General features: G+C 42.9%; 3 protein-coding genes across 3 annotated transcripts; 2 read left to right on the forward strand and 1 right to left on the reverse strand.

Annotated features, from left to right (window-relative positions):
• Positions 1-533: 533 nt before the first annotated feature.
• On the reverse strand, positions 534-5,633 carry LOC308305006 (putative fibroblast growth factor 1). The gene is made up of 4 exons (XM_080749637.1): positions 5,590-5,633; positions 4,202-4,424; positions 2,550-2,653; positions 534-833 (listed from the first exon to the last, which is right to left on the reverse strand). The coding sequence occupies exons 2-4, from the start codon at positions 4,359-4,361 to the stop codon at positions 648-650; spliced, it is 450 nt and encodes a 149-aa protein (XP_080605763.1). The 5' UTR covers positions 4,362-4,424; positions 5,590-5,633; the 3' UTR covers positions 534-647.
• Positions 5,634-13,164: 7,531 nt separating this feature from the next.
• Positions 13,165-20,179, forward strand: LOC308304573 (uncharacterized protein; the record flags this gene model as incomplete). The annotated part of the gene is made up of 4 exons (XM_080749201.1): positions 13,165-14,538; positions 15,261-15,268; positions 16,083-17,457; positions 20,144-20,179. The coding sequence occupies 4 exons, from the start codon at positions 13,165-13,167 to the stop codon at positions 20,177-20,179; spliced, it is 2,793 nt and encodes a 930-aa protein (XP_080605327.1).
• Positions 20,180-20,201: 22 nt separating this feature from the next.
• On the forward strand, positions 20,202-21,092 carry LOC308305003 (ADP/ATP translocase 3-like; the record flags this gene model as incomplete). Its single annotated transcript, XM_080749633.1, has 1 exon — positions 20,202-21,092. One exon carries the CDS (start codon positions 20,202-20,204, stop codon positions 21,090-21,092), a length of 891 nt encoding a protein of 296 aa, XP_080605759.1.
• Positions 21,093-26,245: the final 5,153 nt, after the last annotated feature.

The following is a 26,245-nucleotide window of genomic DNA, read 5'->3' on the forward strand; positions in this document are numbered from 1 at the left end:
AAGTGGATATAGTATCATACTGGAGTATCTTATAGAAGGAATATGGTGTGTGCAGGGGCGTCACAAGGGGGGGGGGGGAGTGGGACTGAGTTACCAGGGCCCAAGGTGGAGGGGTCCTAGTAACTTTAGCTATTGAAAAATAGCAGATCTACAAGCTCACAGCATGGCACCGAGTGCCGCGCTGCGAGCTTGTAGATCTGCTATTTTTGAAAAGTCGTTAAAATGTGTGCAAATCTTTGAATATATGTATTTTTTAAGCGAACATACCGAATAACTCAAATTTTGCTTCTGGGGGGTCCCTGAAGCGAAATACTTTGAGACGGGGGTCCGTGGCATAGAAACAGGTTTCTTGCACACATTTTCACAAATTTTCAAAAATAGCAGATCTACAAGCTCGCAGCGCGGCACTCGGTGCCGCGCTGTGAGCTTGTATATCTGCTATTTTTCAATAGTTAACATTCATGGGGGGCCCCGCTGTGAATCCTTGTACCCAAGGCCCAGAATTTGGTGTGACGCCCCTGGGTGTGTGTGTGTGTGTGTGTGTGTCTCAAAAACACGCACACATGCACGCAAGCACGCACGCACGCACGCACGCGCGCACGCACGCGCGCACACAAAGCCCTTGGTGAGCTAGAGTTGCAGTTGATTTACAGGCCGCCTACAGGCCTGGGCAGGAAATAGATGGCCTTCTGACCCTGGTGGGTATTTGGTCCTGGTTTGGGTTCACCGCTCCGCTTCAGAGCCACGTACCAGCTGTACTTCTGGGAGCGGTACGTGTTGTAGTGGTTCTCCTCGTACTTCTCCTGGAAGTAGCACTCCTCCGTCAACGCCAGCTGTGAGGAAGAGAGACACTCGTATATTCAGTGGTGGCAGAAAGTGCTCACGTGTTTTACTTAATAGTATCAATACGGCAATGTAAGTACTCTGTTACAATTGCAAGTAAAAGTCATGTAAAAAAATACATGAGTAAAAGCACAAAAGTATTGGTATCAAAATGTACTTAAAGGAGTAGTTCACCCCCAAAATGACTTTTTTTCTATTGATTACTCATGCCATGGAGACTTGAGTTCAATAATATTTTTTGACAAAAATTTGATTCGAGTAAATTTACCCCCATTGATTCCGGATGGGGACCCGTTTCGAAACGGGTCCCCATCCGAAACGAATGGGGGTAAATTTATTGTTATCACATTTTTGTCAAAAAACTAAAAATATTATTGAACTCTAGTCTCCATGGTGTGACTAATCAATAGAAAAAAAGTCATTTTGGGGGTGAACTACTCCTTTAAAGTACCAAAGGTAGAAAGTAGGCTACTCATTATGAATGTAACATTTCACAAGTTTTCAATTACAATGAACAATTTACGCATTTAGCAGATGCTTTTACAATCCAGAGCGATTTACAATAAGCAGGTAATACATCAATACAATAAGCAAGATAATACTGTACATCAATACATCAACAACAATACAACAAATGCATAGGAATATCAATCTAGATACTTGTAGCTAGCTAGCTTTCATGTATGATGATGATGATGAAGCGTTTCCAGACGGGTGGGCAACTTGATAACAGGACCACCGATGATGACCCGACTCTAGAGCAAGTGTTCGAGATGTTTCAGTGTCCCCACTTAAGTTCTGACGCTATAGGACCTTGCATTATTCACATTGTGAGCTTGTAGATCGGCTTCAAATGGCCGAAATGTCCAGTATACAGGGCTGAAGTGGTTAATTTATGTATTTATTTAATTCAGCTGTTTGTGACTCCCCAAACCAAAATAAATTCGGCTCTAAAAATGGAGTATGCATCGGCCCTGACTACAGTATAACTAAGTACTGCTTCCACCACAGTTCATATTTAACTACTGCGTGTGCCTGGTATGACATTTGTACTGCACGCACAGCATGCAGTTTAAGGTGTGACACATCTGAAGGTTCCGGTGTCTGACGTTCTACTCCTTACTCATCTTATGATTTATAGTATATGCGTCCATGGCACCACTTTCACTGTTACTCATGCTGATTACAAGGTTATGGGGAAAAATACGCATTTTTTGCTCATAAAATGGGTCTACTCAGTAGTTTTCCACTGCTCCGCAGTAAGCACTATGAGATATCACAGTGAATCTTTTATCTAGTTTACAGGTTATCTGTTTTCAGAAAATAAACCCTATACTTAAACAACATTGTACAGTCCCTAAGTTTGAATGAATATTATGCCATATTTTACATACCATGTGGACTTGTAAGTGTTTTTTTTTTGTGCTACTTTTTATTTGATTTTTGTTTGCCTATAATAAATGAAAGTCCGGAATAGTTATTTGTCTGTACCGTATATGGCCCGTCCAAGAAGGAATCTCCTAAATCAGTGTTTCTCAAAGAGGATTCCAGGGAGTATACAAATGGAACCAAATGGACCATAACGGGTCCATTTGGTTCCATTTGTACACTGTCAGAGTTAAAGGGAGACCTTGACATGTACAAGTTTGAGAAACACTAAATGACCAATAGAAAACCAATCGATCAATATTTGACCCACTACTCACCGATCCGTACAGGTGTCCGTCTTTGTTCATGGCCAGGTACCGGCCCGTCTCCTCCCCTCTGACGACCACCACGCCTGCACTCGCCGCCTTCACTCGCAAGATGTCTGCAGCACCAACACACAACACAGAGACAATGTCAAGGTCTACAGATACTGTATACACAGGCAGGGACGTGCTGGCCATTGGGAAAAGCAGGACAACTCCCGAACGGCCGGCTCATCAAAAAAATTAAATAAAATGTCGGCCATCGTTCCATTTTGTAAATTTTTTCACAAAGCAAAGCCCTGCTTCATCATACAAGGCCGTCGCACAAAAGTAGTGAAAACAGCAGATCTACAAGCACACTCGCGGTGCGAGGCGTTGTGTGCTTGTAGATCGGCTGTTTTCACTAGTTTAAATCATTTTTAAAATGATAAATACAAAACAAACGGTTTTGGACATAGGCCTACAAGGTTTCCACCCGACAACAACGAAATATAACTCATGTAATTGGCCCACTGGCTTGTCACTTGTCATGATCTGAAATGGCAAATCTTTGAGTAGCAGCAGCGATATAGAGAGATCTCTCTCTCTAGGGACGTGCTGGGCCCCTGATTCAGCCCGGGAAAAAGCCCAGAAAAAGCCCGGGCAATGAGGGCCTCTCCAACTCTTTTTCCCGGGCTGAATCAGGGGCCCAGCACGTCCCTGTACACAGGTTCACCTCGCTGCCATAGAGGTAAGAAACACACAGTAGTGGGGAAAAGTACTTCATTTCTTCAGTATCAAAACTGCAATGTAGAAATACTATGTAGGCCTACTTGAGTAAATGTACTGCCACCACTGACAACACATCAATAAAACACATACGATACAACCAATCTGTAGACTTTGCCATTATGTCCTAGTCTTTGCTCTGCAGGGGTCCTGGTGACACCTGCCTCTGCCCACTCTGTATGTTATCTGTCTATTCACTGTTTCAGATAATTAAGCTCCTTGGAGCTTTGAAGCCCCCCCTTCTTACATCTGACACAAGCTGAGACACACAAACACACAGACACACTTGTATTTTTCAAACAAGTAAAGCCCCACTGTATATACATCTTGCAAGATGAATAGCAAAACATAGCTGATCTACAAGCACAATGTGTCACATCACGATGTGGATGCGTTGTCAGCTTTTTGATAGGCTATTTCAAAGTTTTTGAAACCCCCAATAAGTGAGAAAATAGAATAACATTACGAAACAGTCAAGGTCTCACCTTAACTTGTTTTTAGACTGTTCACAGTGTTCAGGTCCCATGTGATCTTTGGTGACCCCCCCAACCTCACATTGGGAAACACTGATGTAACACTGATGTAAAAGTGTGTGTGTGTGTGTGTGTGTGTGTGTGTGTGTGTGTGTGTGTGTGTGTGTGTGTGTGTGTTTTTGAGCGGTGGTCACACCGTCTCCTATACGTGGCCGTGTGTGTGGGTATGCGTGTCTGTCTGTATGTAGCCTGCAATACCTTTTCTGATCACACATGTTAAGGGAGGGGCGCTGTTGTTCAGGCCAGGCCAGGCACACTCACACTCACATTCACACACACACACACACACATACACACACATGCACGCACGCACACACACACGCAGCCTCCACCGCTCAGTTCACACGAGTGTGATTTTTTCCTCACCGTAGGCGTCGTTGTCCTGCCTGCCTCCCCTCACGGTCCCGTCCGGCAGCATCCTCAGGTGGAAGCCTCCGTTCTGGCAGTACAGCCTGGTCAGGGAGCGCTGGTCGCGCGGCCGCGGCAGCACGTCGGACGACAGCGTGGTGACGTCTCCCTCGCTCATCCTGAACAGCGTGGCGGCCGCTGGCGGAGGAAAGGCGCCTCCTCCGGACCCCAGCAGCTGAGGCTGGAAGGATGGAGGGCGATTGGTCAGAGACAGAAGATCCATGACATTTAGTTTGATCACCTGCTCCGCGGTGGGAAAGGGAGAGAACGGCTGCCTAGGTGCTTTGATTATGAGAAATGTCTGTTTGTCTGTGTTTGTCTCTGTCCTCTATCTATCTCTCTGTTTCTCTCTCTCTCTCTCTGCCTTTTAAGGCATTCTGTTCGACGTATGAACCGGCGCAGCCAGTGCATCAGATGTGGTCGAGGGCCAAGTTAAATTTCCACATCGTCATGACCAGACTTGTTTTCAAAAGCCGGCATTACTGGGATTCTTTCTGGTAAATGACTTCCAGATGATAGTGATGTCATCCTCACCTGAAATCAAAGGCTAAAGGCTTTATACAGATGATGGACCCGCAGAGAGTCATGTAACAACAGCCCTGCAGTGTCTTGCAGCGGAACAATATACAATATTACTTAACCACTTAAACCACCACGGTGTGGAAAGCTTTTGCTGAAAATAGCAGATCGACAGGCTCACAACGCGATGCGACGCATCGCGTTGTGAGCCTGTCGATCGGCTATTTTCAGCAAAAGCTTTCCCCACAATAACAGAAAACAGAAAATACACTAGTATAGTGCCCTGAGGGACTCCTCTCAACCATATGGGGTTCAAGTGGTTAACTTAGAATCATGGACAATGTGAGAAAAGAATAGCCAACAACCAAATTATTGCTGTTTTTATGGGAAAGGGGAAATCTTACCGGCAGCATCCACGACTTTATCAGGGTGAAAGTCGTCCAATCCTGCCTATAGACCCATACCTAAACGAGATACAGAAGCCCTATACTACAGTTCACGAACCCGGAATCCGGTCCTTCGCACCTGTCACTCATCCATTTCAAATCAACCTTGGGGTTTTGGCAACCGAATCCGAAACAATCTTTCCACTCCCGAGAACTCTGCACTTCCACCCAAGAAAAACCCATGTCCTCCGTGTGCAACTGCCAAAATATCTGAGTATAATCTCATACATCCTGGGGATAGATAGATCCCAGCAGCAGCTGTCATGACGACTGTCCACAAGTCTGCGGATGTGGGAGAAATAGAAGAGAGACGGGAGAGAAAAGAGCAAGAGAGCGACCACATGGACGGGAGGAATGCGAGGCCTACAGAACAGTACATACCCACACTTTTTTTTGTCTGTCTTCCAAGCGGGCGAGCGGCTGGGAGCTGCAGCTATGGAAGCTCCGTTCCGTTTGTGTTACTGGATGTGAGGCTTTTTGGTTTCCCTCACAGGGACCTTTGGACAGACCTCCTAGTGGCAATGACGTCAACCCCACAACGCACCGACCCCGGAGAGTGGGTGGCAGGAGCCTGCGCGACCTCTCTCTCTCTCGTGTTTGTGTGTGTGCGCGTGTGCGTGTGCGTGTGCGTGTGTGTGTGTGTGTGTGTGTGTGTGTGAGTGTCAAGTCAGTGGTTCTCAAACTTTTCATTTCAAGGGCCCTCGTAACTCGGACAGTAGCATACATAATTTGGTTCCATTTGAACACTCTCAGAGTGACCATTTGGGTCCGTTTGGAAGCCCCTCAAGGAAACCCGAGGGTCCCTGGACCCCACTTTGACAACCAATGAATTAAATATATGCATTAGGGCAGGGGGTTTCAACTGATTGTGAGCCAGGGACCACCACCCTGACTAAGAATCAAGCTGGGACCACTGTTGTGTTGGGTGGGGATATGGACTATAACGTTTTGGTAACACTTGCTACTGTACAGTAGGCCTATGCATCTCATGTCTATGCATCCACTGTTTCTCAAAAACAGTCCACGGACTACTAGTGGACCGGTCCACGGCATAATTAGGCCTGCAGGTGGTCCATGGGAAAATATTTTAAAATGTAAGAGAAAAAGCTTGCAATTAAATAATGACAGTTAAGGGCTTGATTTGAATTTGTTGCACGAAACTATGTGCAACAGATTATATCAAGCCCAGGCAATATTTAACTGAAACATGCAAGTGGTCCAGAGATGAAAAAAGGTTGAGAACCACTAATCTTACGGTTACCCTTATTCCATTCTCTTACTTTATCCAACCTTCCACTAAACTCATATTAACTGATAGGCCTATACAGATTTGTATCTTATGTATGAGTGAGCAGACACATGCCATTATATGGGCACATTTCCTAATATTAATAACTCAGGCAATCCGGTACACTTCCCCTTCTTGAGATTTTCTGTGGAATTTCTTGACCAGCCGACTTGTCAATAACTGACAACATTGATGCATCATACTGTCGGTCTCGTCATTTAGAGCACTGTTCCGTGGAAGAAAATTCACTTTAACTTTCCTACATTACTAAATGCAAGGTCAGGGACCGCCTACAAATACATTCACCGAGTTGTACGTTTGCCATCGAGTCATGTTCGTACATGACCCAATGTACCATCCGACACACTGTGCCCACATCTAAGTTGATGGTGGCCCTACAGTATGTGTGAATGTCCTACATTTGGGCCCCACAGTGTTGCCGCCCCAGGCTGAAGGAATCCTCCAGTGAACACTGCTAGACTCAAATAAAGTGCCACCAAGATGATACATGTAACACTGAAGACTGGACGACAGCCCTCGCAAACAACACAGGTATACCAGGACCTACAACTGCCATGATTCAGTCAATATGAATCTCTCTATACAGAGATCTCAGATGCATGATTATACAGATATCTGGGACTGGGATGCTTGGTCAATGTGGCAAACATACCAACCAATTAAACCCTCTATCTTTGGTTACCCGAAGGATCTAAACTCAGACCCCTCCTTAATCTCTTTTTTTTCTACCTCTACACCAATTCCCTTTGCCGAAAATAGCCAATCTACAAGCTCTCATTAATGCATTGCGTTGCGACAGATTGGATTAGATCTGCTATAATATGGTTCTCAAACTTTAAAATTTGAAGGTCTCCTCTTAACTTTGACAGTATACAAATGGAACCCGGGTCCATTTGGTTCCATTTGTACCCTGTCAAAGTTACAGACTTGTAAGGGTCAATTTAGACCACCATAAAGGAACCTAGAGAGTCCCTGAAATTAACTTTAAGAACCACTGTGCTATTAATATTCACCAAATCACAACAGAATATGGAAACTGTGGTTTCAACTTGTTTTCAGCAGCTCCAGTGCCTGTTTGCCCACTGTCCCCTCTGGCTTGTCCAGCCCCTCAGTCAGCTTACCTGTGGGAGGGGCGCCTCGATGGCCTACCGGTCCATACCACATAGGCTCTGATGCCTGACAGCGTGTTGCGGGTTCGAGTCCCCATCCCGACGACCTTCTACTGTCTACTGTCAGTCTACTGTCCTATCAATAAAGCCCCAAAACAATTCGTAAAAAGATAAAAGCTTACCTGTGGGCAACTCATATGACAATGTCCCATGTGAGCCAGCATGATGTCCTCCTATAGCTCTTGTCCTTGCAATGTATGAATGGATAAATGGGTCTTTGGGTGAAGCTGTGGCTTGGTGCCTTCGTGCCAGAAGTCCCTTTCGTTTGTTCGCTGCTCTCAAGAGAGAAGTGCCTCCCCCAGCTGTGGCTGCTCCTGGCGATGTTCAGGAACCTGTTGCAGCACACGTCTCTATTTGTACACTGTCACTCCCGTCCCTCTTCCATCAACGTCACAGAGTGTCACTTTCAGCTGGCTGATGTCAGAGCTAAGTTTAGCCAGGCTGGCAGCGGGGAGACAAGAGAGGAGTGTGTGAGGCACTGGTGTATTCACATTTCCTACTTAAGTAAAAGTATTGATACTGCAAAATGTGGAAACACTCTGTTACAAGTAAAAGTCCAGTAATAAAAATGTACTTTAGTACAAAAGTATTGGCAAAAAAATATACTACCAAAGCTAAACAAAAGTAAAATTGCTTGTTATGCAGAATGCATCATTATGTCTAAAATATGTCTAAGCTCACAGGCTTGTGAACTTGTAGGATATTTTCAAATAGTCAACGTTTAAGTAGGGCTGAAGTGGTTAATGTACAAACTGTACAAAGTAACAAATAGGCTGAAGTTTTCACATTATTGTAGTGGAGTAAAAGCATAGTTGTCTCTGAGATGTAGTTGGGTAGAACTAAAAGCATAGAAAATTACTCCAGGAAAGTAAAAGTTGTACTCAAGTACAGTACTTGAGTAAATGTACTTATAGTTACTTTACAGTTACACCACTGTGTGTGACAGAGAGAGAGAGAGAGAGAGAGAGAGAGAGAGAGAGAGAGAGAGAGAGAGAGAGAGAGAGAGAGAAGGAGAGAAGTGAGAGGGGGGGCAGAGAGAAATAAATAGTAATTGAGACAACGTGACGTAAATGTCCTGGCTATGGGAGCCAAGAAGCAGTGGGAAATGATGGCCCAGGCAGTCTGTCTGTGCTGCGATACATTCCTGACAGGGCTGGCCTCCTGGCTCCTGGAGACACTGGCCAGCAACACAATACAAACATTTATTGTATTCAGAAAGAGGGCTGAGTTCATTTCCCAGAATAGTCCCGCCTCAGAACCCCAATATTATACAGTAGCTACCCCCCCCCCGACATTCCCTTTTCCTGTAAGAGTGAGGTCAGCTTCTGCAAAAGATACATTATGGTGCAGGGGTCTTCAATGTTTTCAGGCCAAGGACCCCTTAGTTGAGAGAGATGAAGCAGGGACCCCCACTACGTATTGTATAAAGTTGTGCATATTAAAAATATTCATAGATTTCTTAGACAGCTTAGACTAGACTTGTTTGACAGCACTATCATCAGTGTATGTTGTTGGACTAATGTGTATTTCTAGACATTGAACCACTTGAACCGTCAATACTTAGTCCACTCTTCTTTTCCCTCTACACCAAACCTCTTTGCCAAGAATAGCAGATCTACAAGCTCACAACGCCTCGCAGCGCGAGGCGTTGTGAGCTTGTAGATCGGCTATTTTTTGGCTAATGTTCCACACAGAATAGGGATACTAGGATTCAAGTGGTTTGTGTAGAAAAAATAAAGTTCCTATCACACAAAGATTTGGAGTGCCCCTAGGGGTCCCGGACCCCCTGTTGAAGACCCCTGGTTTAGAGTTTAGGGACTTTGAAGTCTTATGCAAAGGTTGAAACGTTAGTTAGACTGACTCAAGGTTCAATTGTTGACCTGCATGGTATCCAATAGTTTGTATAGTTTCTGTACAGTTTCTGATAATGATCCTGCTAAAGTGCCTAAATTGTAAATTGTAATTGTAGGGTTTAGGGTTGGAAATGAATGCTTTGCACTGTGGTACTTATATCTGATCCATTTGACCCAGTTATGTATTGTTTATTGTTACATTTTTATTGTAGCTATTAAAAGTTTGTTCAAAATCTCTCTCTCTCTCTCACACACACGCATGCACACACACTACAAGCTTACGACACAAGCAAGTATAGTGTAGGTCCTCAGAATGTCTGGCTATTATGACATACCAGGAATAGAGACTCTATGGTTAAATAAAGAAACTGACTGCCTCTGAAGCCTGATAGGCTACTGCGCCGTACACCAGCGTATCTCATCGAAAACAGCTGATCTACAAGCTTGTAGATGTGCTATGTTCTGGTATGAATTATGATCTATGAATATGATGAATGAAGCATGAGAGTCATGCTGAACACTCTCAGAGTCTAACTTTATAAAGGAGTGTCAGCGAAGCAGAGCGGATGGCTTTGGTGACCAACCTCCTGGATGATTCTTGGGGTAGTGATTGAATGGATACAGGATAGGTGGGCACTAGGGACATCTGGGCACCTCAGTGTAACATTTGCTATTTTGTACAAAATGATAGAAAATGGTATTTGTATTTGAAAAATGGTCTTAAGTAATGTAAAGCAGCTTATACATGATGTGAACATGATTTCAGACTTAATATTATCCTTTAACTTCTTGTTTATGCCCCAAAGTGACTGGAATACAGATTTTGTAGCAACATTTTTAGCAACATTTTGACCTTAATTGTCGGATGCCCAACAATTAGGGTCTAATATTTCTACAATGTTCTAATCATGTATACTTTACTTTACTTAAAGGAGTAGTTCACCCCCAAAATGACTTTTTTTCTATTGATTACTCAGGCCATGGAGAGTAGAGTTCAATAATATTTTTTGTTTTTTGTCACATTCCTAAGACAAAATTTTGATTCGAGTAAATTTACCCCCATTGATTCCGGATGGTGACCCGTTTCGAAACGGGTCACCATCCGGAATCAATGGGGGTAAATTTATTGTTATCACATTTGTGTCTTAGGAATGTGACAAAAACCAAAAAATATTATTGAACTCTACTCTCCATGGCCTGAGTAATCAATAGAAAAAAAGTCATTTTGGGGGTGAACTACTCCTTTAAGAACATTTCCCAAATATTACACTTTTAAAATTTTACATTTTGGAAATAATAGCCAATTTAACACTGAGGTGCTCACTCTTCCTTGGTGCTCACCTATCCTGTTACCGATTGAATGGTGCTGCTCTGAGAACACAACTCCACACAACCAGGGCCGGTTCCAGGCATAAGCAACATAAGCGGCCGCTTAGGGCCACATCCAATAAGGGGGCCACATCACAGGAAGAAGATATTTTTTAAACATATTGCTACATTATGTCATGTATCCCCTATCCAAAAGCTAGCGTTATTATTTTAATATGCGCTCCCTTTCCTCCTTCCTCATAATCCCAAACTTCACTCTAGGCCTGGCTGCCTGTACTTGATTCATGAGCAAGTCAACATGCCTCCAAAAAGAACATTTCGATCTGGTGCTACAGATTATTTTAGGTGGCCCCTCACTAACGGATGCGCGCGTACGTGAGGGGCCACCTAAAATAATCTTGCATAGGGCCACTTGAGTCCTAGAACCGGCACTGCACACAACTGGATACAAAAGAGCAAACATATTGACAATAAGCATAGTCTTGCTAGTTTAGACCATGTCCCATGTCCCACTTATATAAAGTCCCAAAAATATATACAGTATATTAATTTGCTACTTTTTCATCTTCATTTACTCGTGCTCAAAGGTCACAGATTTATTCTGCAGTACTGGATTCAGTCACGAGATGGCAGAATAGCTCAATTATTATCACAATGCTTTTGAACTGCATGGGATTCTCATTATGACTAGGGAAGGAGCTCGATATTTTTTATTGATAATGAGCATCTTATCAATCCTGCTTGTTGAGCCTGGCTTTTATTGAGCCCACTATTGAGCATATTCTAATATTTTGTGGAAGACATGAGACTAATTCTGAACAGAACTGTTATCTTTTTTTTTATTTTTATTGGCCAGTTGTTATGACTGTCAATTTGTGGCTGACCACCATCTATGAAGATGACAATTGACAAAAGTAACACATATCATCATTAAATATCATTAAAAAAGCATTCATTAGTGTGCAATAAGTGTTAAATGGCTTTATATTATATATTGTACTGTAATAATTTCTTGATCGCCTCTTGTCTTGATTGTTTAAACATGATGTCATGCTATACTCTATAACAAGCAGTCAAACTGAACTGATGAACATGATTCAATATTCATGGCAGCAGTGGCTCTATGAATTCAAACAACATGCGTTTGCTTTAAAACCTTGGAACAAAGACAAGTGGTCCCAAGCTCAACCCGAAGGGAGTCGCTTACACAAAATCAGGACCACTTGACCACCATTGGTAAGCATCTTAATCACAGACAAGCTAATTAAATATTGTGAACACAAGAGGCAATTACAACTTTCTCTTTCTTTTACAGGTGTGACCATAGCCATTAACCTTTCAGGTAGAAACAACCAGGAATAGGTATGATGCCATTTCTATATGTAGGCCTATATTAACAGCCAAGCACAATCCTTGTACTGTAGGTACTACACGTGCACACAGTTTTTTACTTGTGTTTATTCTTTTAGCTAATGTATCCTATACCGTACACAAGATAAAAAGGTAACAAATTAAGAAACCTTCCTACCCAATCCAGGTTTTGAAAACCCTCATCGGTTGATGTATTCTTCTCATGGTATTTCTTTTTACTGGCAAACAGAGGAGAGGGAGTGCACACCAGGCGTTGATGAGGCGCTGACAATGGCAGATTACAATGTTGAGAAGGAGGAGGCTGCACAAATCAGCCACAATGCAAAAAAGTATTACAAAAATTCAGGAAACGAACGTTTCGACAAGATAGTAGTTTCTTTTGTCAATTAAATCAAATTTCCAAGTTCAAAGTAGTGTCAGAAATGAGAAGCCTTGTCAGAAATGAGCATTGAAGACTCAGACCTACTGTATACCTTCCTATGAATTCATACAAAGTAAACAGGAGGTCCCCTGAGCCACACTCCCTGACCTCTTGTGACATGAACTGATATGAGCAGATGCTCTAATCTATTAATACCATACAGTCCTCAAAGAAAATCTCTCTCTCACGCACGCACGCACGCACGCACGCACGCACGCACGCACGCACGCACGCACGCACGCACGCACGCACGCACGCACACACACACACACACACACACACACACACACACAGTCATTAATATTCCCCTTCAGAAGGAGTGCACAGCTTCCATTGAGCCTGTCTTTCTACAGCTACTGGAGGGAATACTGACCCAGATGACATTGATCTGCTCTTGACTCTGTCAACTGAAAGGGACTTCTACAAGAACCAAGGTTCAAGGTGGATGTAAACTGCACTGACTGGCTGATTTGCTGAGTGTGCGTAGCTTTGCTCAGAGACAAAATGACTTCCAAGGCATCTCAGGAGAACCTCACCTGCCCTGTGTGCTGTGACATCTTTAAACATCCCATTATTCTGAAATGTAGCCACAGCTTCTGTAGAGCCTGCCTGCAGGAATGGTGGACCGATAAGGAAATACAAGAATGTCCAGTTTGTAAGAAAATATCATCAATGGATTCGTCTGTCTGTAACCTGGCTCTGAAGAACCTGTGTGAGGCCATAGTACAGGAGAGAGCACAGAAACCTTCAACGGGGTCTGAGGTTCTCTGCAGTCTGCACGCGGAGAAACTCAAACTGTTCTGTCTGGAACATCAACAGCCAGTGTGCGTTGTGTGTCTTCATTCAGAGAAACACACCAACCACAGTTTCAAACCCATCGAGGAAGCTATATGGAATCACAAGGAGGAAGTCCAACAATCGCTGACGTTTTTACAGGAGAAACTGGAGGTCTTTAATAAAGTTAAAACAACCTGTGACCAAGCAGCAGAACACATTAAGCTCCAGGCCCGGCACACAGAGAGGCAGTTTGGGGAGCAGTTTAAGAAGCTTCGTCAGTTTCTACAAGAGGAAGAGGAGGCCCGCATCGCTGCACTGAGAGAGGAAGAGGAGAAGAAGACACAGATGATGAAGGAGAGGATTGAGGGACTGAACAGAGACATAGCAACCCTTTCACACTCAATATGGGACTTAGAAGAGGAGCTGAAAACTGACCACATCTCATTGCACTCTCATAAGGCCACAGTGGAAAGAGTCCAGTTAACACTGCAGGACCCACAGCTGGACTCAGGAGCACTGATAGATGTGACCAAACACCTGGGCAACCTGGCCTACAAAGTCTGGGACAAGATGAAGGACATTGTCTCCTACACTCCAGTCATTCTGGACCCCAACACTGCCCATCCCCAATACATCTTTTCTGATGAACTGACCAGTGTGAGTCGTGGAGAAAGACAGCAGCTTCCTGACAACCCAGAGAGGTTTGGCGTCTTTCGTTATGTCCTGGGTTCCGAGGGCTTTAACTCAGGGACTCATAGCTGGGATGTTGAGGTTGGAGACAATTTCCACTGGAGACTGGGTGTATTAGCAGAGTCTTTTCAGAGGAAAGGTAATACAGGGGGACCATACTGGAGAATAACACTACATAATGGTAAATACACAGCATACTCCTCAGAAGGGTCAGTCACGGCTCTCTCAGTGACACAGAACCCCCAGAAGATCAGAGTCCAGCTGGAATGGAACAAAGGAAAGCTATCATTCTCTGATCCTGATACCAACACGCACATACACACCTTCACACACACTTTCACTGAGAGACTCTTTCCATACTTTTTCACTGGTGATGCTCTCCCTCTGAAAATATTACCAGGGAAGATCAAGGTCACTACAAGAAGACAATGATGATGATGATGATGATGATGATGATGATGATGATGATGATGATGATGATGATGATGATGATGATAACAGCAAGCCATCTATCTGGTTCTTAGGATAATTCAACTCAATCTTAGAAGCCATATTATATTGTGGTCTAGGACAGCCAAAATTAAGTCTATCTTGAATGCTCTGATCAGTGATGTCACCAATATATTATTTAGATAATGCACTTGTCATGCTGTTATGCATTACTGTATATATACAAGGGGTCAGCAATGTTTTTATTTTCTAGATAGTCAGTGTGCCATGTCAACATAATCTTTAATGACACGCCATCAAACATTCTGACATCATTTTCATTTGCGACAGGACATTGTTATAATGATCATTAGACTCAAAGTTCTGAATTTTAATGAATGTAGAATTGTGTGCAGGATGTAATTTGTTGTAAATTAGGTGACTTCATTTAGGCTAATTGACCATGTTTAAAGAAATATTTTATTTTAAAATACAAATCCTCTCTCACACTTCTGCCAGTGTGACAGTTATCGCCCTCCCCTGTGCCAATGTTGGCACCCGTGCCTAAGGTTGCCTACTCCTGATGTATACTGTCTACAAAGAATAATCACTCTTGTTAATATTGTTGTGAATTAATTGAACTATGATAATATCAATAATGATTCTGATGACAATAATATAGTGTATTATGTGTTCATGTTGAGGACGCAAGGTGCTATACTGTATAATGTATATCACAGCATGTAAATCACCAATTTCTCTAAGTGTAATGCCATATCCATTTATTAACTTTTGACATATTCTATAAAACAAATCTAATAAATTGGTATTATGATCCATTAAGTTTGGTCTGAGATCTTATACTGAAATTATGAATCAGCAAAAAAAATGGACAAGGGTTATTTATTTTAAACAAATAAATGAAAACAACAAGCGTCTCTTGTGCGACACGAGTTGAGTTGTAGCAAATGAATATACTGTATGCTCAACATTTTATGTGTTGGCTTGCCCAAGTCGGTCTTACAAAAGTTCTATGAAGCTACAAGATACGACGTAGACTATGAACCCTGTAGGGAAATCCAAGTGTGATAGAACTTTGATGTGACTCTGCTCCTGTGTGCAAGCGTGAAACAGAATCTGAGATCACTAAATCACTGAAATACAGTACATGTCCAGTATGGTGTTCAAGTTCAAAGTACTGCTTCACACCCACCTTCCTATGAGTTCTTAAAATAAACAGAGGAGGATCCCACGACGCCACGCCCCCTAGTCTTAAGAGCTGACACTCCGAGACGGAATATTCACCTCCAGAAGGAGTACACAACTTCCATTGAGCCTGTCTTTCTACAGCTACTGGAGGGAATACTGAACCAGATGACTTCAATCTGTTGCTGACTCTGTCAGCTGAATGGGACTTCTACAAAAAACAGGATTCAAAGTGAAACTTCAAGAAACATTCTAGAAGACGGAGTGCTACCACCACCAAGACTGACTGGCTGATTTCCTGAGATTTCACATTTGTTCAGAGACAAAATGGCTTCCCAGGCATCTCAGGAGAACCTCACCTGCCCTGTGTGCTGTGACATCTTTAAAGATCCCATTATTCTGAAATGTAGTCACAGCTTCTGTAGAGCCTGCCTGCAGGAATGGGAGGCAGATGAGGAAATACACGAATGTCCAGTTTGTAGGCAAATATCCTCAAGGGATTCCTCACTCTGTAACCTGGCTCTGAAGAACCTGTGTGAGGCCCTCTTACAGGAGAGAGCACCGAAAGCTTCAACAGGGTCTGAGGTTCTCTGCAGTCTGCATGCTGAGAAACTCAAACTGTTCTGTCTGGAACATCAACAGCCAGTGTGTGTTGTGTGTCTTCATTCAGAGAAACACACCAACCACAGTTTCAAACCCATCGAGGAAGCTATGCTGAATCACAGGAAGGGAGTCCAAAAGTCACTGAATCTCTTACTGAAGCAACTGGAGGTCTTCAATAAGGTCAAAACAACCTGTGACCAAGCAGCAGAACACATTAAGCTCCATGCCCGGCACACAGAGAGGCAGATTGAGGAGCAGTTTAAGAAGCTTCGTCAGTTTCTACAGGAGGAAGAGGAGGCCAGCATCGCTGCACTGAGAGAGGAAGAGGAGAAGAAGACACAGATGATGAAGGAGAAGATTGAGGGACTGAACAGAGACATAGCAACCCTTTCACACTCAATATGGGACTTAGAAGAGGAGCTGAGAGCTGAACACATCTCCAACTACAAAGCCACAGCGGAAAGAGTCCAGTTAACAGTGCCGGACCCACAGCTGGGCCCAGGAGCACTGATTGATGTGACCAAACACCTGGGCAACCTGACCTACAGAGTCTGGGACAAGATGAAGGACATTGTCTCCTACACTCCTGTCATTCTGGACCCCAACACCGCCAGTCCACGATACGTCTTTTCTGATGACCTGAGCAGTGTGAGTCGTGGAGAAAGACAGCAGCTTCCTGACAACCCAGAGAGGTTTGACCACTATGGCATTGTTATGGGTTCCGAGGGCTTTAACTCAGGGACTCATAGCTGGGATGTTGAGGTTGGAGACAATTTACACTGGAGACTGGGTGTATTAGCAGAGTCTTTTCAGAGGAAGGGTGTTGGAGGGGGACCATACTGGAGAATAACACTAAATAACGGTAAATACACAGCACTGACCTCAGAAGGGCCAGTCACTGCTCTCTCAGTGACACAGAACCCCCAGAAGATCAGAGTCCACCTGGATTGGAACAAAGGAAAGCTGTCATTCTCTGATCCTGATACCAACGCACACATACACACCTTCACACACACTTTCACCGAGAGACTCTTTCCATACGTTCACACTGGTCATACTCTCCCTCTGAAGATTTTACCTGGGAAGCTCAAGGTAACTCGAAAAACAAAATGATGATGAAGAGGAGGAGGAAGAAGACGAGAATGAGGATGCTGGTGACAAGATCTCTGGCTCTTAAATTGATATTCCACTACATTTGAATCCATAATGTTGTGGTCTATAGGACAGTGAAATTGAATAATATATCCTTAAGCAATACTCTAATCTGTGAGTTTATAAGCATGTGTAGATTATGATCTTGTTGTCATGTTGTTATGCATTATATTTACTGTCTAATCATAACAGGCCCTATTATCATTAGTATGATTAATTATTATTATAAATTAAACTGAAATAATTGTATTGTGTTGATGTTGAGGGATTGTGCTGTACTATGTATCTTATAACTTTTGATATGATTCTGTCAACTACAAATCATTCAGTAATATGAGGTCTGAGATCCAGTACTGAAATTGTAAATCAAGAAGAATTTTGTTTTCAAATCAAATAAATGCATCCAATGCAGATCTCGTGTGATACAAGTTCCCTTTCAACACATGACAAATATACTATAATGTTCAACATTGATGGTTTACACGGGTTGGTGTGATAAATGTTAAATAGGTTTTATGAAGCTACAAGGTGTGTGAGGTAGACTATGAACCCTGTAGAGAACTTCAAGCGAGATAAAATGTCATTCATTGATAATACAATGATAACACCATAATAAAATACTAAACCTCTAACTAAAGACTCTGTGTACTCCGGCCGTTGGTCAATACTTGAATAGAAGTGGATGTTTTACGGGTCTAATTCATAGTTAATTCAGAATTAATTGACAAGAATAGATGCAATATATCATTATTTTGAGTAAGTCGTTAATTATTATTTATCATTATTTTGAGATACTAAATCACTATTTTAATATACTAAGTCATTATAGTAAGAAACCTCCTCATTACTTTGAGTTACCATGAGTCATTTGGAGAAAATATTAGGGTGCGCCAATAGCAGAGTGGTTAAGGTAAGTACCACATATAGTCCATGGGCCATACGAGATGTCGGTATCGGAAAGGTGGCAAAGGTTATCATGCATTTTTGAAAAGCTCTATATCTGTAGATTATATTTTGGTATGATAACCCTTTCTGAGACACAGTTAAATTGGAGTTATCAGCCGCTAGAGTTGGTGTCCCATTAACTTCTGCTTTAAGTAGCATATGACGATATGAGGGGTCAAACTAGTGGTTTTTCATGATTCTGAATCCATTGCAAGCATCTGTTTTGCACAAAAAAAACATTCCTTGGGCTAAAAAACGGCCCCACAAGACAATGGTTTAGTGATGAAAAGTGATGAGTAATGACTTTTCACACTTTAGTGGGGGCCGTTTTAGCCCAAGGAATGTTTTTTGTGCAAAACAGATGCTTGGAAATGAATTCAGAATCATGAAAAACCCCTAGTTTGACCCCTCATTTGCTACTTAAAGCAGATTATCTTTTTGCTTTTTTTCCCTGTAATGTAAAGTTAATGGGACACCAACTCTAGCGGCTGATAACACCAATTTAGCTGTGTCTCAGAAAGGGTTATCATACCAAAATATAATCTACAGATATAGAGCTTTTCAAAAATGCATGATAACCTTTGCCACCTTTCCGATACCGACATCTCGTATGGCCCATGGACTAATAGGCTCTGATGCCTGACAGCGAGTCCTAGTGCCTGGTTGACTCTCTCTCTCCCTGTTTCCTGTCTCTCTATACTCAATGTACAGTGGCTATCAATAAAGGCAAGAAAAGCCTGAAAAGGTACTAATATAAAACATATTGTATTCAGACACATACACAAACTCAAATAAAACGGAGACACTGCTCAGAGTCAGACATACAAATAACCAACTGAAAAGCCCTGACATGCAGACTATAAACCAGCAACAACACAGACAGGCAGTGTGCATAGAAATAGTCTGGAGCTCGTTCTTCAGATCTCAGTCTCAGGTGGGACTCAAAGCTACATCGACTCAGGCATCAAGGCATGAGAAGAGGGGAATAGGGAGTGGCAGAGGGTGTAAGCGCTATTTAACATTGTCATACTTTGATGAAGGCTTCTACATAATGATATTAATGTTATTTGATGTAAGTTTCTGTATAGTGTTATACTAGTAAGACACCCCAAGGGCGAAAAGCGACCTCGGTGGCACACATTGGCGCGTGCACGCATCCGCCTGGGTGATGGCAGACAAGCGAGCGCTGGCGCTTTGGCATGGGATCAACTTTGACCAAAAAAAATCACAGACTTGGTTGGATGTTTAAGTTGGACAAAATGTGGCCATATTTTCCCAAATATGGAGATAACTGACATCTGACATCATAGATATCTGACGTCATAGACCACACGAAATTGACACACTATGTCCATAAAAATTCCCAGATATGGGCTTAATGTTGATGACTTCAGGGATCTCATGTGAATGATGCCATTTAGAACCTGCTTATTATTTATGCAATACCCGGCGTGGTCAAAGTACCAGTACTTGGAGGCCATTCTATGACATCAGTACAATGATGGCATCAGCTATTGTAGTGTATGATGACATAAGGGATCTTCATATATGGGCATAAAAGGGACATAAAAAGGGCAAGATTGATGACATATTTGATGATGTGATATGAGGAAGCTGGGTTTTAAAGTGTGCGCTCACTCTATCAGGCTCTCTTGTCTGTGTGCATCCATGTTGACTGCAGTACCTTATGCTGATCGTAGTGTCTGTATTCACCTGAAGAACATCTCAGCTTTACAACCATGAACGAAACGTTTGTATCATTCGCCAAGGACTTCTTGGCTGGTGGTGTCTCGGCTGCCATCTCTAAGACCGCCGTGGCCCCCATCGAGAGGGTGAAGCTTCTCCTTCAGGTGCAGCATGGCAGAATCGCACCAGATAAGCAGTACAAGGGTATCATAGATTGCCTGATCCGCATCCCCAAGGAGCAGGGCTTCCTCTCCTTCTGGAGAGGGAATCTCGCCAACGTCATCAGATACTTCCCCACTCAGGCTCTCAACTTCGCCTTCAAGGACAATTACAAGAAGATCTTCCTCGATGGCGTGGACAAGAACACCCAGTTCTGGAGATATTTCGCCGGCAACCTGGCGTCCGGTGGCGCGGCCGGAGCCACGTCCCTGTGTTTCGTCTACCCACTTGACTTCGCCAGAACCCGTCTGGCCGTCGACGTTGCCAAGGCCGGCGAAACCAGAGAGTTCAACGGCCTGGTCGACTGCCTGGCGAAGATCTTCAAGTCTGACGGTCCTAGAGGCCTCTACCAGGGCTTCACCGTGTCCGTGCAGGGCATCATTATCTACAGGGCCTCCTACTTTGGCATGTACGACACGGCCAAGGGCATGCTTCCGGATCCCAAGAACACGCACATCTTGGTCAGCTGGGCAATCGCCCAGTCTGTGACCGCCGTTGCCGGCCTGGTGTCCTACCCCTTCGATACGGTCCGTAGGCGCATGATGATGCAGTCTGGGCGCAAAGGAGCTGACATCATGTACACTGGGACCATTGACTGCTGGCGGAAGATTGCACGCGACGAGGGTGCCAACGCCTTCTTCAAGGGAGCCTTGTCCAATGTTTTCCGAGGCATGGGTGGTGCTTTCGTCCTGGTGTTATACGACGAGATGAAGAAAGTCCTTTAAAACAATGTCTCATGTTTGAATTTGCCGAAGTATAAAGACAGTATAAAGATGACTTAACATCCGACATGGCCTTCTGGCCATTAGTGCATATAGTGGCCACCAATAGACTGGGTTTCTCAGAGCGACAACCATAACTGCGGCACCTATGTGTAGGGGCGGCATAGCTCAGGGGTAGAGAAACCGTTATTAGAGCACGAAGGGTTCCCGAAGGGTTCCCAGTTCAAATCCGGGCTCCCCCTGACGGCCCTGAGTTAATGTCGAAGGGTCCTTGGGCAAGACTCTGAACCCCTAATTGCTCCCGGTGAGTAGGTTGGTGCCTTGCATGGTTTCCTCTGCCACCGGTGTATGAATGTGTGCGTGAATGGGTGAATGTAATGCACAATCTCTGTAAAGCGCTTTGGATAAAAAGCGCTATATAAATGCACCATTTACCATTTATGTGTGTGTGGCTGTGCGCCAACACCACAGATACATGGCAGCGCTCTGGAAAAAAGGTCTATGTGGAAGGTAATATTTGCATTCAAACACACACAAAAAAAAGACAATTAAAACACAGAAAGGCATATAGACTTGAAGACCCAGGGACTGACCTGGCCACCTGCACCAGGCCTAACCGCCACAGGACTCAATAATCTATCATGGCCATCATGGTGCAATCTACATAAAAGGCCATGTAGTTATGAATATTATTCCTGTTAAAAAAGACATACAACATATCTATTTTATCATTCAGTAGGTGTGCATGGTTACTTGATATTTAAATGTTTACATTTTGGTGAAACCTGTTTGTCAAGATGCCATTGACACAGACGAAAGACTAGAGAGAACCAAGAAGAAAGAGAGGCCTGTGTGGTTTTAACTCATTGAGTGCCAGCCTATCACCACTAGAGGGCGCCCAGTGACCAGAGAATAATAGAGATATGCTGGTAATGCATGCCCAAGCCCTGGAGCCATGACTTGCCTGAACACTTTCCTTTGTGCATGTACAGGAAGAGGATGAAGTTAGCTTGAAGTTAGCTATTGGCTACCAAGCATTTTAGAAGCCTTATTTTCGTCAACTTAGCCATGATTAAACCTTGCACACCTCATGCATGGGAAAAAAACAGAGAAGAATGAGCTCTAAAAAATCCAATGCAATCCTGGATTGCATTGGAGTGGATTTGTGCAGTTTGTTCACAGCTTTCAAACAAAAAAATCCGATTGGAAATCCGTTCAGGCATTCTTGAGATAATCGCCATTATGTTTTACATGTAATGTAAACAAAAATGGCTGCCCTGTATGTTAGATGGGGTTGTATGGGGGTGGAACATGCAAAATCGCGATTGAAATCATGTTCACCAGATTTGATGGGGTCCAAAAAAAAAAAAAAAAAATTCAAAAAAAATTTTTTCAAAAAAAAAAAAAAAAAAATTTAAAAGCCGAACTTGTTCGGGATCGGCACTCTACGATACGCTAATAAAGCCGAACTAGTTCGGGATTGGCACGAGTTGTTAACAGTGAAGACAGGCAGATTCTTTAAGTCAATCAGTCATCTTTTTTTCCCCTCCTGTTGAAGGTCAGTTATTTCAAAGCGACAAGCAAGCCTATAAAAAACCGTAGCCTACTGACCTTGATGATGAGCTTGGAGGGCAGTAGGGCATTTGTTATTCTACACTGTCGAATGAGTGGAAACAGGTCTGAGATCAGCCCAGAACAGAGGCACATCCTTAAAGACATCCTTCAGAAACTATTATTTACATGGAACTCAGTTTAATTTTCTACCACTTAAGCACTACTTCTTCCTGTGGAGATTGAACGGTGGTTACTTGGAACATTACACACTTACCAGGAGACAATTACAGCAGTGGTTTTCGAAGTGAGGGCCACCAGGGGGCGCCATTTGTCAAGAAAAGGAAAATAATTCATTTTCAAGGATTGTTGTGCCAGTTTAATTAACCACGTTCAACCTTAGCCTGACACTTCAGTCCGCACATCACCCCCCCCTGCTGGAGTGAAACGTAGTGAACGTAGTGTGAGATGTCTGGCGCTCGCAGTCAGGCAAGTTCAACCTGGCATGGGCATGTGGTTATTTTCAAAAACTGGAAATCTGCAAGCTCACAAGCTTGCAGAGTTCTTTTTTATTATTATCCTTTTTTTTAATCTAAAGTACCTTTGAGGCCTTAAGCCATTTAGCAGTGGGGGGCAGCCACAGCCATCTTTTTAAAGGTTTGGGAATGAACTAGATTCAGATTGAACTTTGCTTGATAGGAAAACTGCTGAGACTTTTCACTGTTTAGACTTTATGTGTAGGCCTATACACAAGTGAAGGCCTAATGACACATTCACAATTACTCTTCAATATCCATTCATAAGCAATATTTTACATTCATTTCACTGATATTTAATGTCACATTCACCATTGCCTCTCCATATCCATTCATAAGTAATAGATTTACATTCAAAATGACATTTATTCACCATTGCCTCTCCCCAGTCATTCATAAGCAATAGATTTACGATCAAATATTCACTGATATTTGACCAGTAAGACACCTAAGGGTGAAAAGCCATGTGTTGGCCATTTGGCCAAAGGGATTTGGTTCCTTTGGTTCCCCTGGCATCTCCATATGGCAATAAAGGGATTGGTTCCCCTGACAGTGATTTTATATTGACTCACAGATATGAGCTTAATATTGACATCAGGGATCTCCAAATATCTGGGCATAAAAGGGATTTGGTTCCCCTGGCATCGCCATATATGGGCATAAAAGGGATTTGGTTCCCATGTTAGTGATGTCAGAGCATGAGTCAAGCAAAAAAGACAAGCGTTCCCATACAGACATGGTCAAGATGTGACAGCTCTGATAGTAAACCAATCTACGTTCGCAATAAGGCTTGGTCACAAGCTCATGGTTTATTGGTTAAATGTGTAACCTACAGACTTTACTTCTCAACCCAAGCATCCCCATTTTGGGCATGGCATGTGACATTTTTCAAAATAACTGACTTACAATTTCACATTAGGAGCTTGTAGGAGCAGACATTTTTTGCACATCGAAGTATAAGTATATAGTAGAATTTTAAATGAATAAAAGCCTGAACACAAGACAGATTCTGTGCTACACCTTTATTGAAATAAAGAACAAAGTAAATCCTCAAAACGTACACACCATTGTCATAATACTTTTTTTTTTAAATAATTATCCCACGATTTGTAACCCTTCTCACCCAGTGCCATTTGCCCAAGCTGTAATCCAATAATTTTTATCCCACGATTTTGTAACCATGTTTTCACCCAGTGCCAATCGCCTAAACTGTAATCCTGGTTTCTGCCCTCCCTCTGCCACACCTGGGGAGAAACCAGGATTACAGCATGTTTTTGTGACATATCTACCCTTGGAGATATGGGAGAACATGCAAACTCCACACAGAAAGGCCGTTTCGCCAACCCCACCTGGGGTATGGGCGCTGACGACGCGGAGGAGGAAACACGCCCGCAGCGGGAATCGAACCTAGCTGTGAGGCTACAGCGCTACCGACTGAGCTTGTAGATCTAGCCCCCCCCCCCCCCCCCAAATTTGTATGAGAAAGTATTAGGTTCAAGTGATTTTCCATTTCTAGATGATCGAAGGGCATGCAATCTTTGACCGAATCCAAGGTTGACAGGTCAGGCTTTGGGGAAGCCACATCTTCCAGAAATGCCTATGGAACAGGACACGCACACAATGGCAAAGGAGTCTTGACCACGTCGACCTTGGCAGTAGTCTGATCTAAGGAAAGAGTTGAATGTCAAATTCGGATAAACCATTTTCCAGGCAACAATCTCTTAAATACTGCTTCCATGTTAACGTTCAGAAAACCGAGTCTCACCACTAAACAATCTGACGGTAATTCCAGCTTATTTCAGTTTAGATTTCATCACAACAGTCAACAGTAGACACTTGCCAATTAGCCCCCAGTTTAATTTAAGGACTAAATACCTGAATGTGAAATCTCCCTCTGCAAACTTCAGTTGATTGAGTGCTGCGTCACACCTTTAAAAATGGAAGACAGAAAAGCTGTAAATGGAAGTGGGCACTTTCAAGTTTAATACAGAGTAAATACCTGTTAATGTAACTACAAATGTCGACCTGTAAGGTCCATTTATTTACATGTGTACACTCTAAGGTGAATGTGTAAAGCTTTGAAGTCTCAGTACATGAGGAAAATCGTCAGTTGTCGCATCGGATGGCACTTCCTATTCAAGTTTTCATCACTGACAAAGCTTTAACATTTTGGGAAACTGGCCCAACAACATTGTGTGAAAAGATAGCACCACTTGGCTGACTAGCCTTATCCATTTAGAGCACCATTTGAGTCTGTGGAAATGAGTTATGCCAATTTAGGATTGGAATAGGAAACTACAGTTATATATAGTGAACATTATCTGTTGATATGACAACTAGAAATGTCAAAGTGGGGAAATCCCATGTTTAACCACTTAAGCTTTGAACAAAGGCAAAATTGTCCTGACACATTTTGTTGTCAGCTTCTTGTAGATTAACCCATTTTTTAAAATTCCATCCCAAAGTTTTAAGTTGGAGCCCTAAAAACTAACCAGATCTTTTCACACAATGGGAGGCAGATCAAGTTAGTCAAAACAAGCATCTCATGACAGTTAACATGAACTTACCTTCTGTGCATGGACCACCACATTCACCTTTCTAGTCACTTCCAGAAGACTCCTTCGCCTTTAGAACAGAACAGATCGAGAATGCATGAGATATTAAAATCTTTATCCATATAATACCGCAGAACAAGGCGAAGTTGTCACAATGCAGTGTTCAGAAAACCAAATGGTCACCACTAAACATTCTGCCGGTAATTCCAGCTTATTTCAGTTTAGATTTCATCACGACAGTCAACAGTATCCACTTCTTGCCAATCACACCCCAGTTTAATTTAAGGACCAAATACCTGAATGAAATCTTCCTTCAGCAAACATCAGTTGATCTGGAGCGCTGGATCACACCTTTAAAAATGGAAGACAGAATAGCTGTAAATGCAGGTGGGCACTTTAAAGCTTTGATCAAATACACAGTAAATTCCTGTTAATTTAACTAACAATGTCAACCTGTAAGGTCCATTTGGTTACATTTATTAATGTGAATAAGCTTTGAAGACTCAGGACATGA

Source organism: Nannobrachium achirus (assembly GCF_963921795.1).
Source record: "Nannobrachium achirus genome assembly, chromosome: 19".
NCBI lineage: Eukaryota > Metazoa > Chordata > Actinopteri > Myctophiformes > Myctophidae > Nannobrachium > Nannobrachium achirus.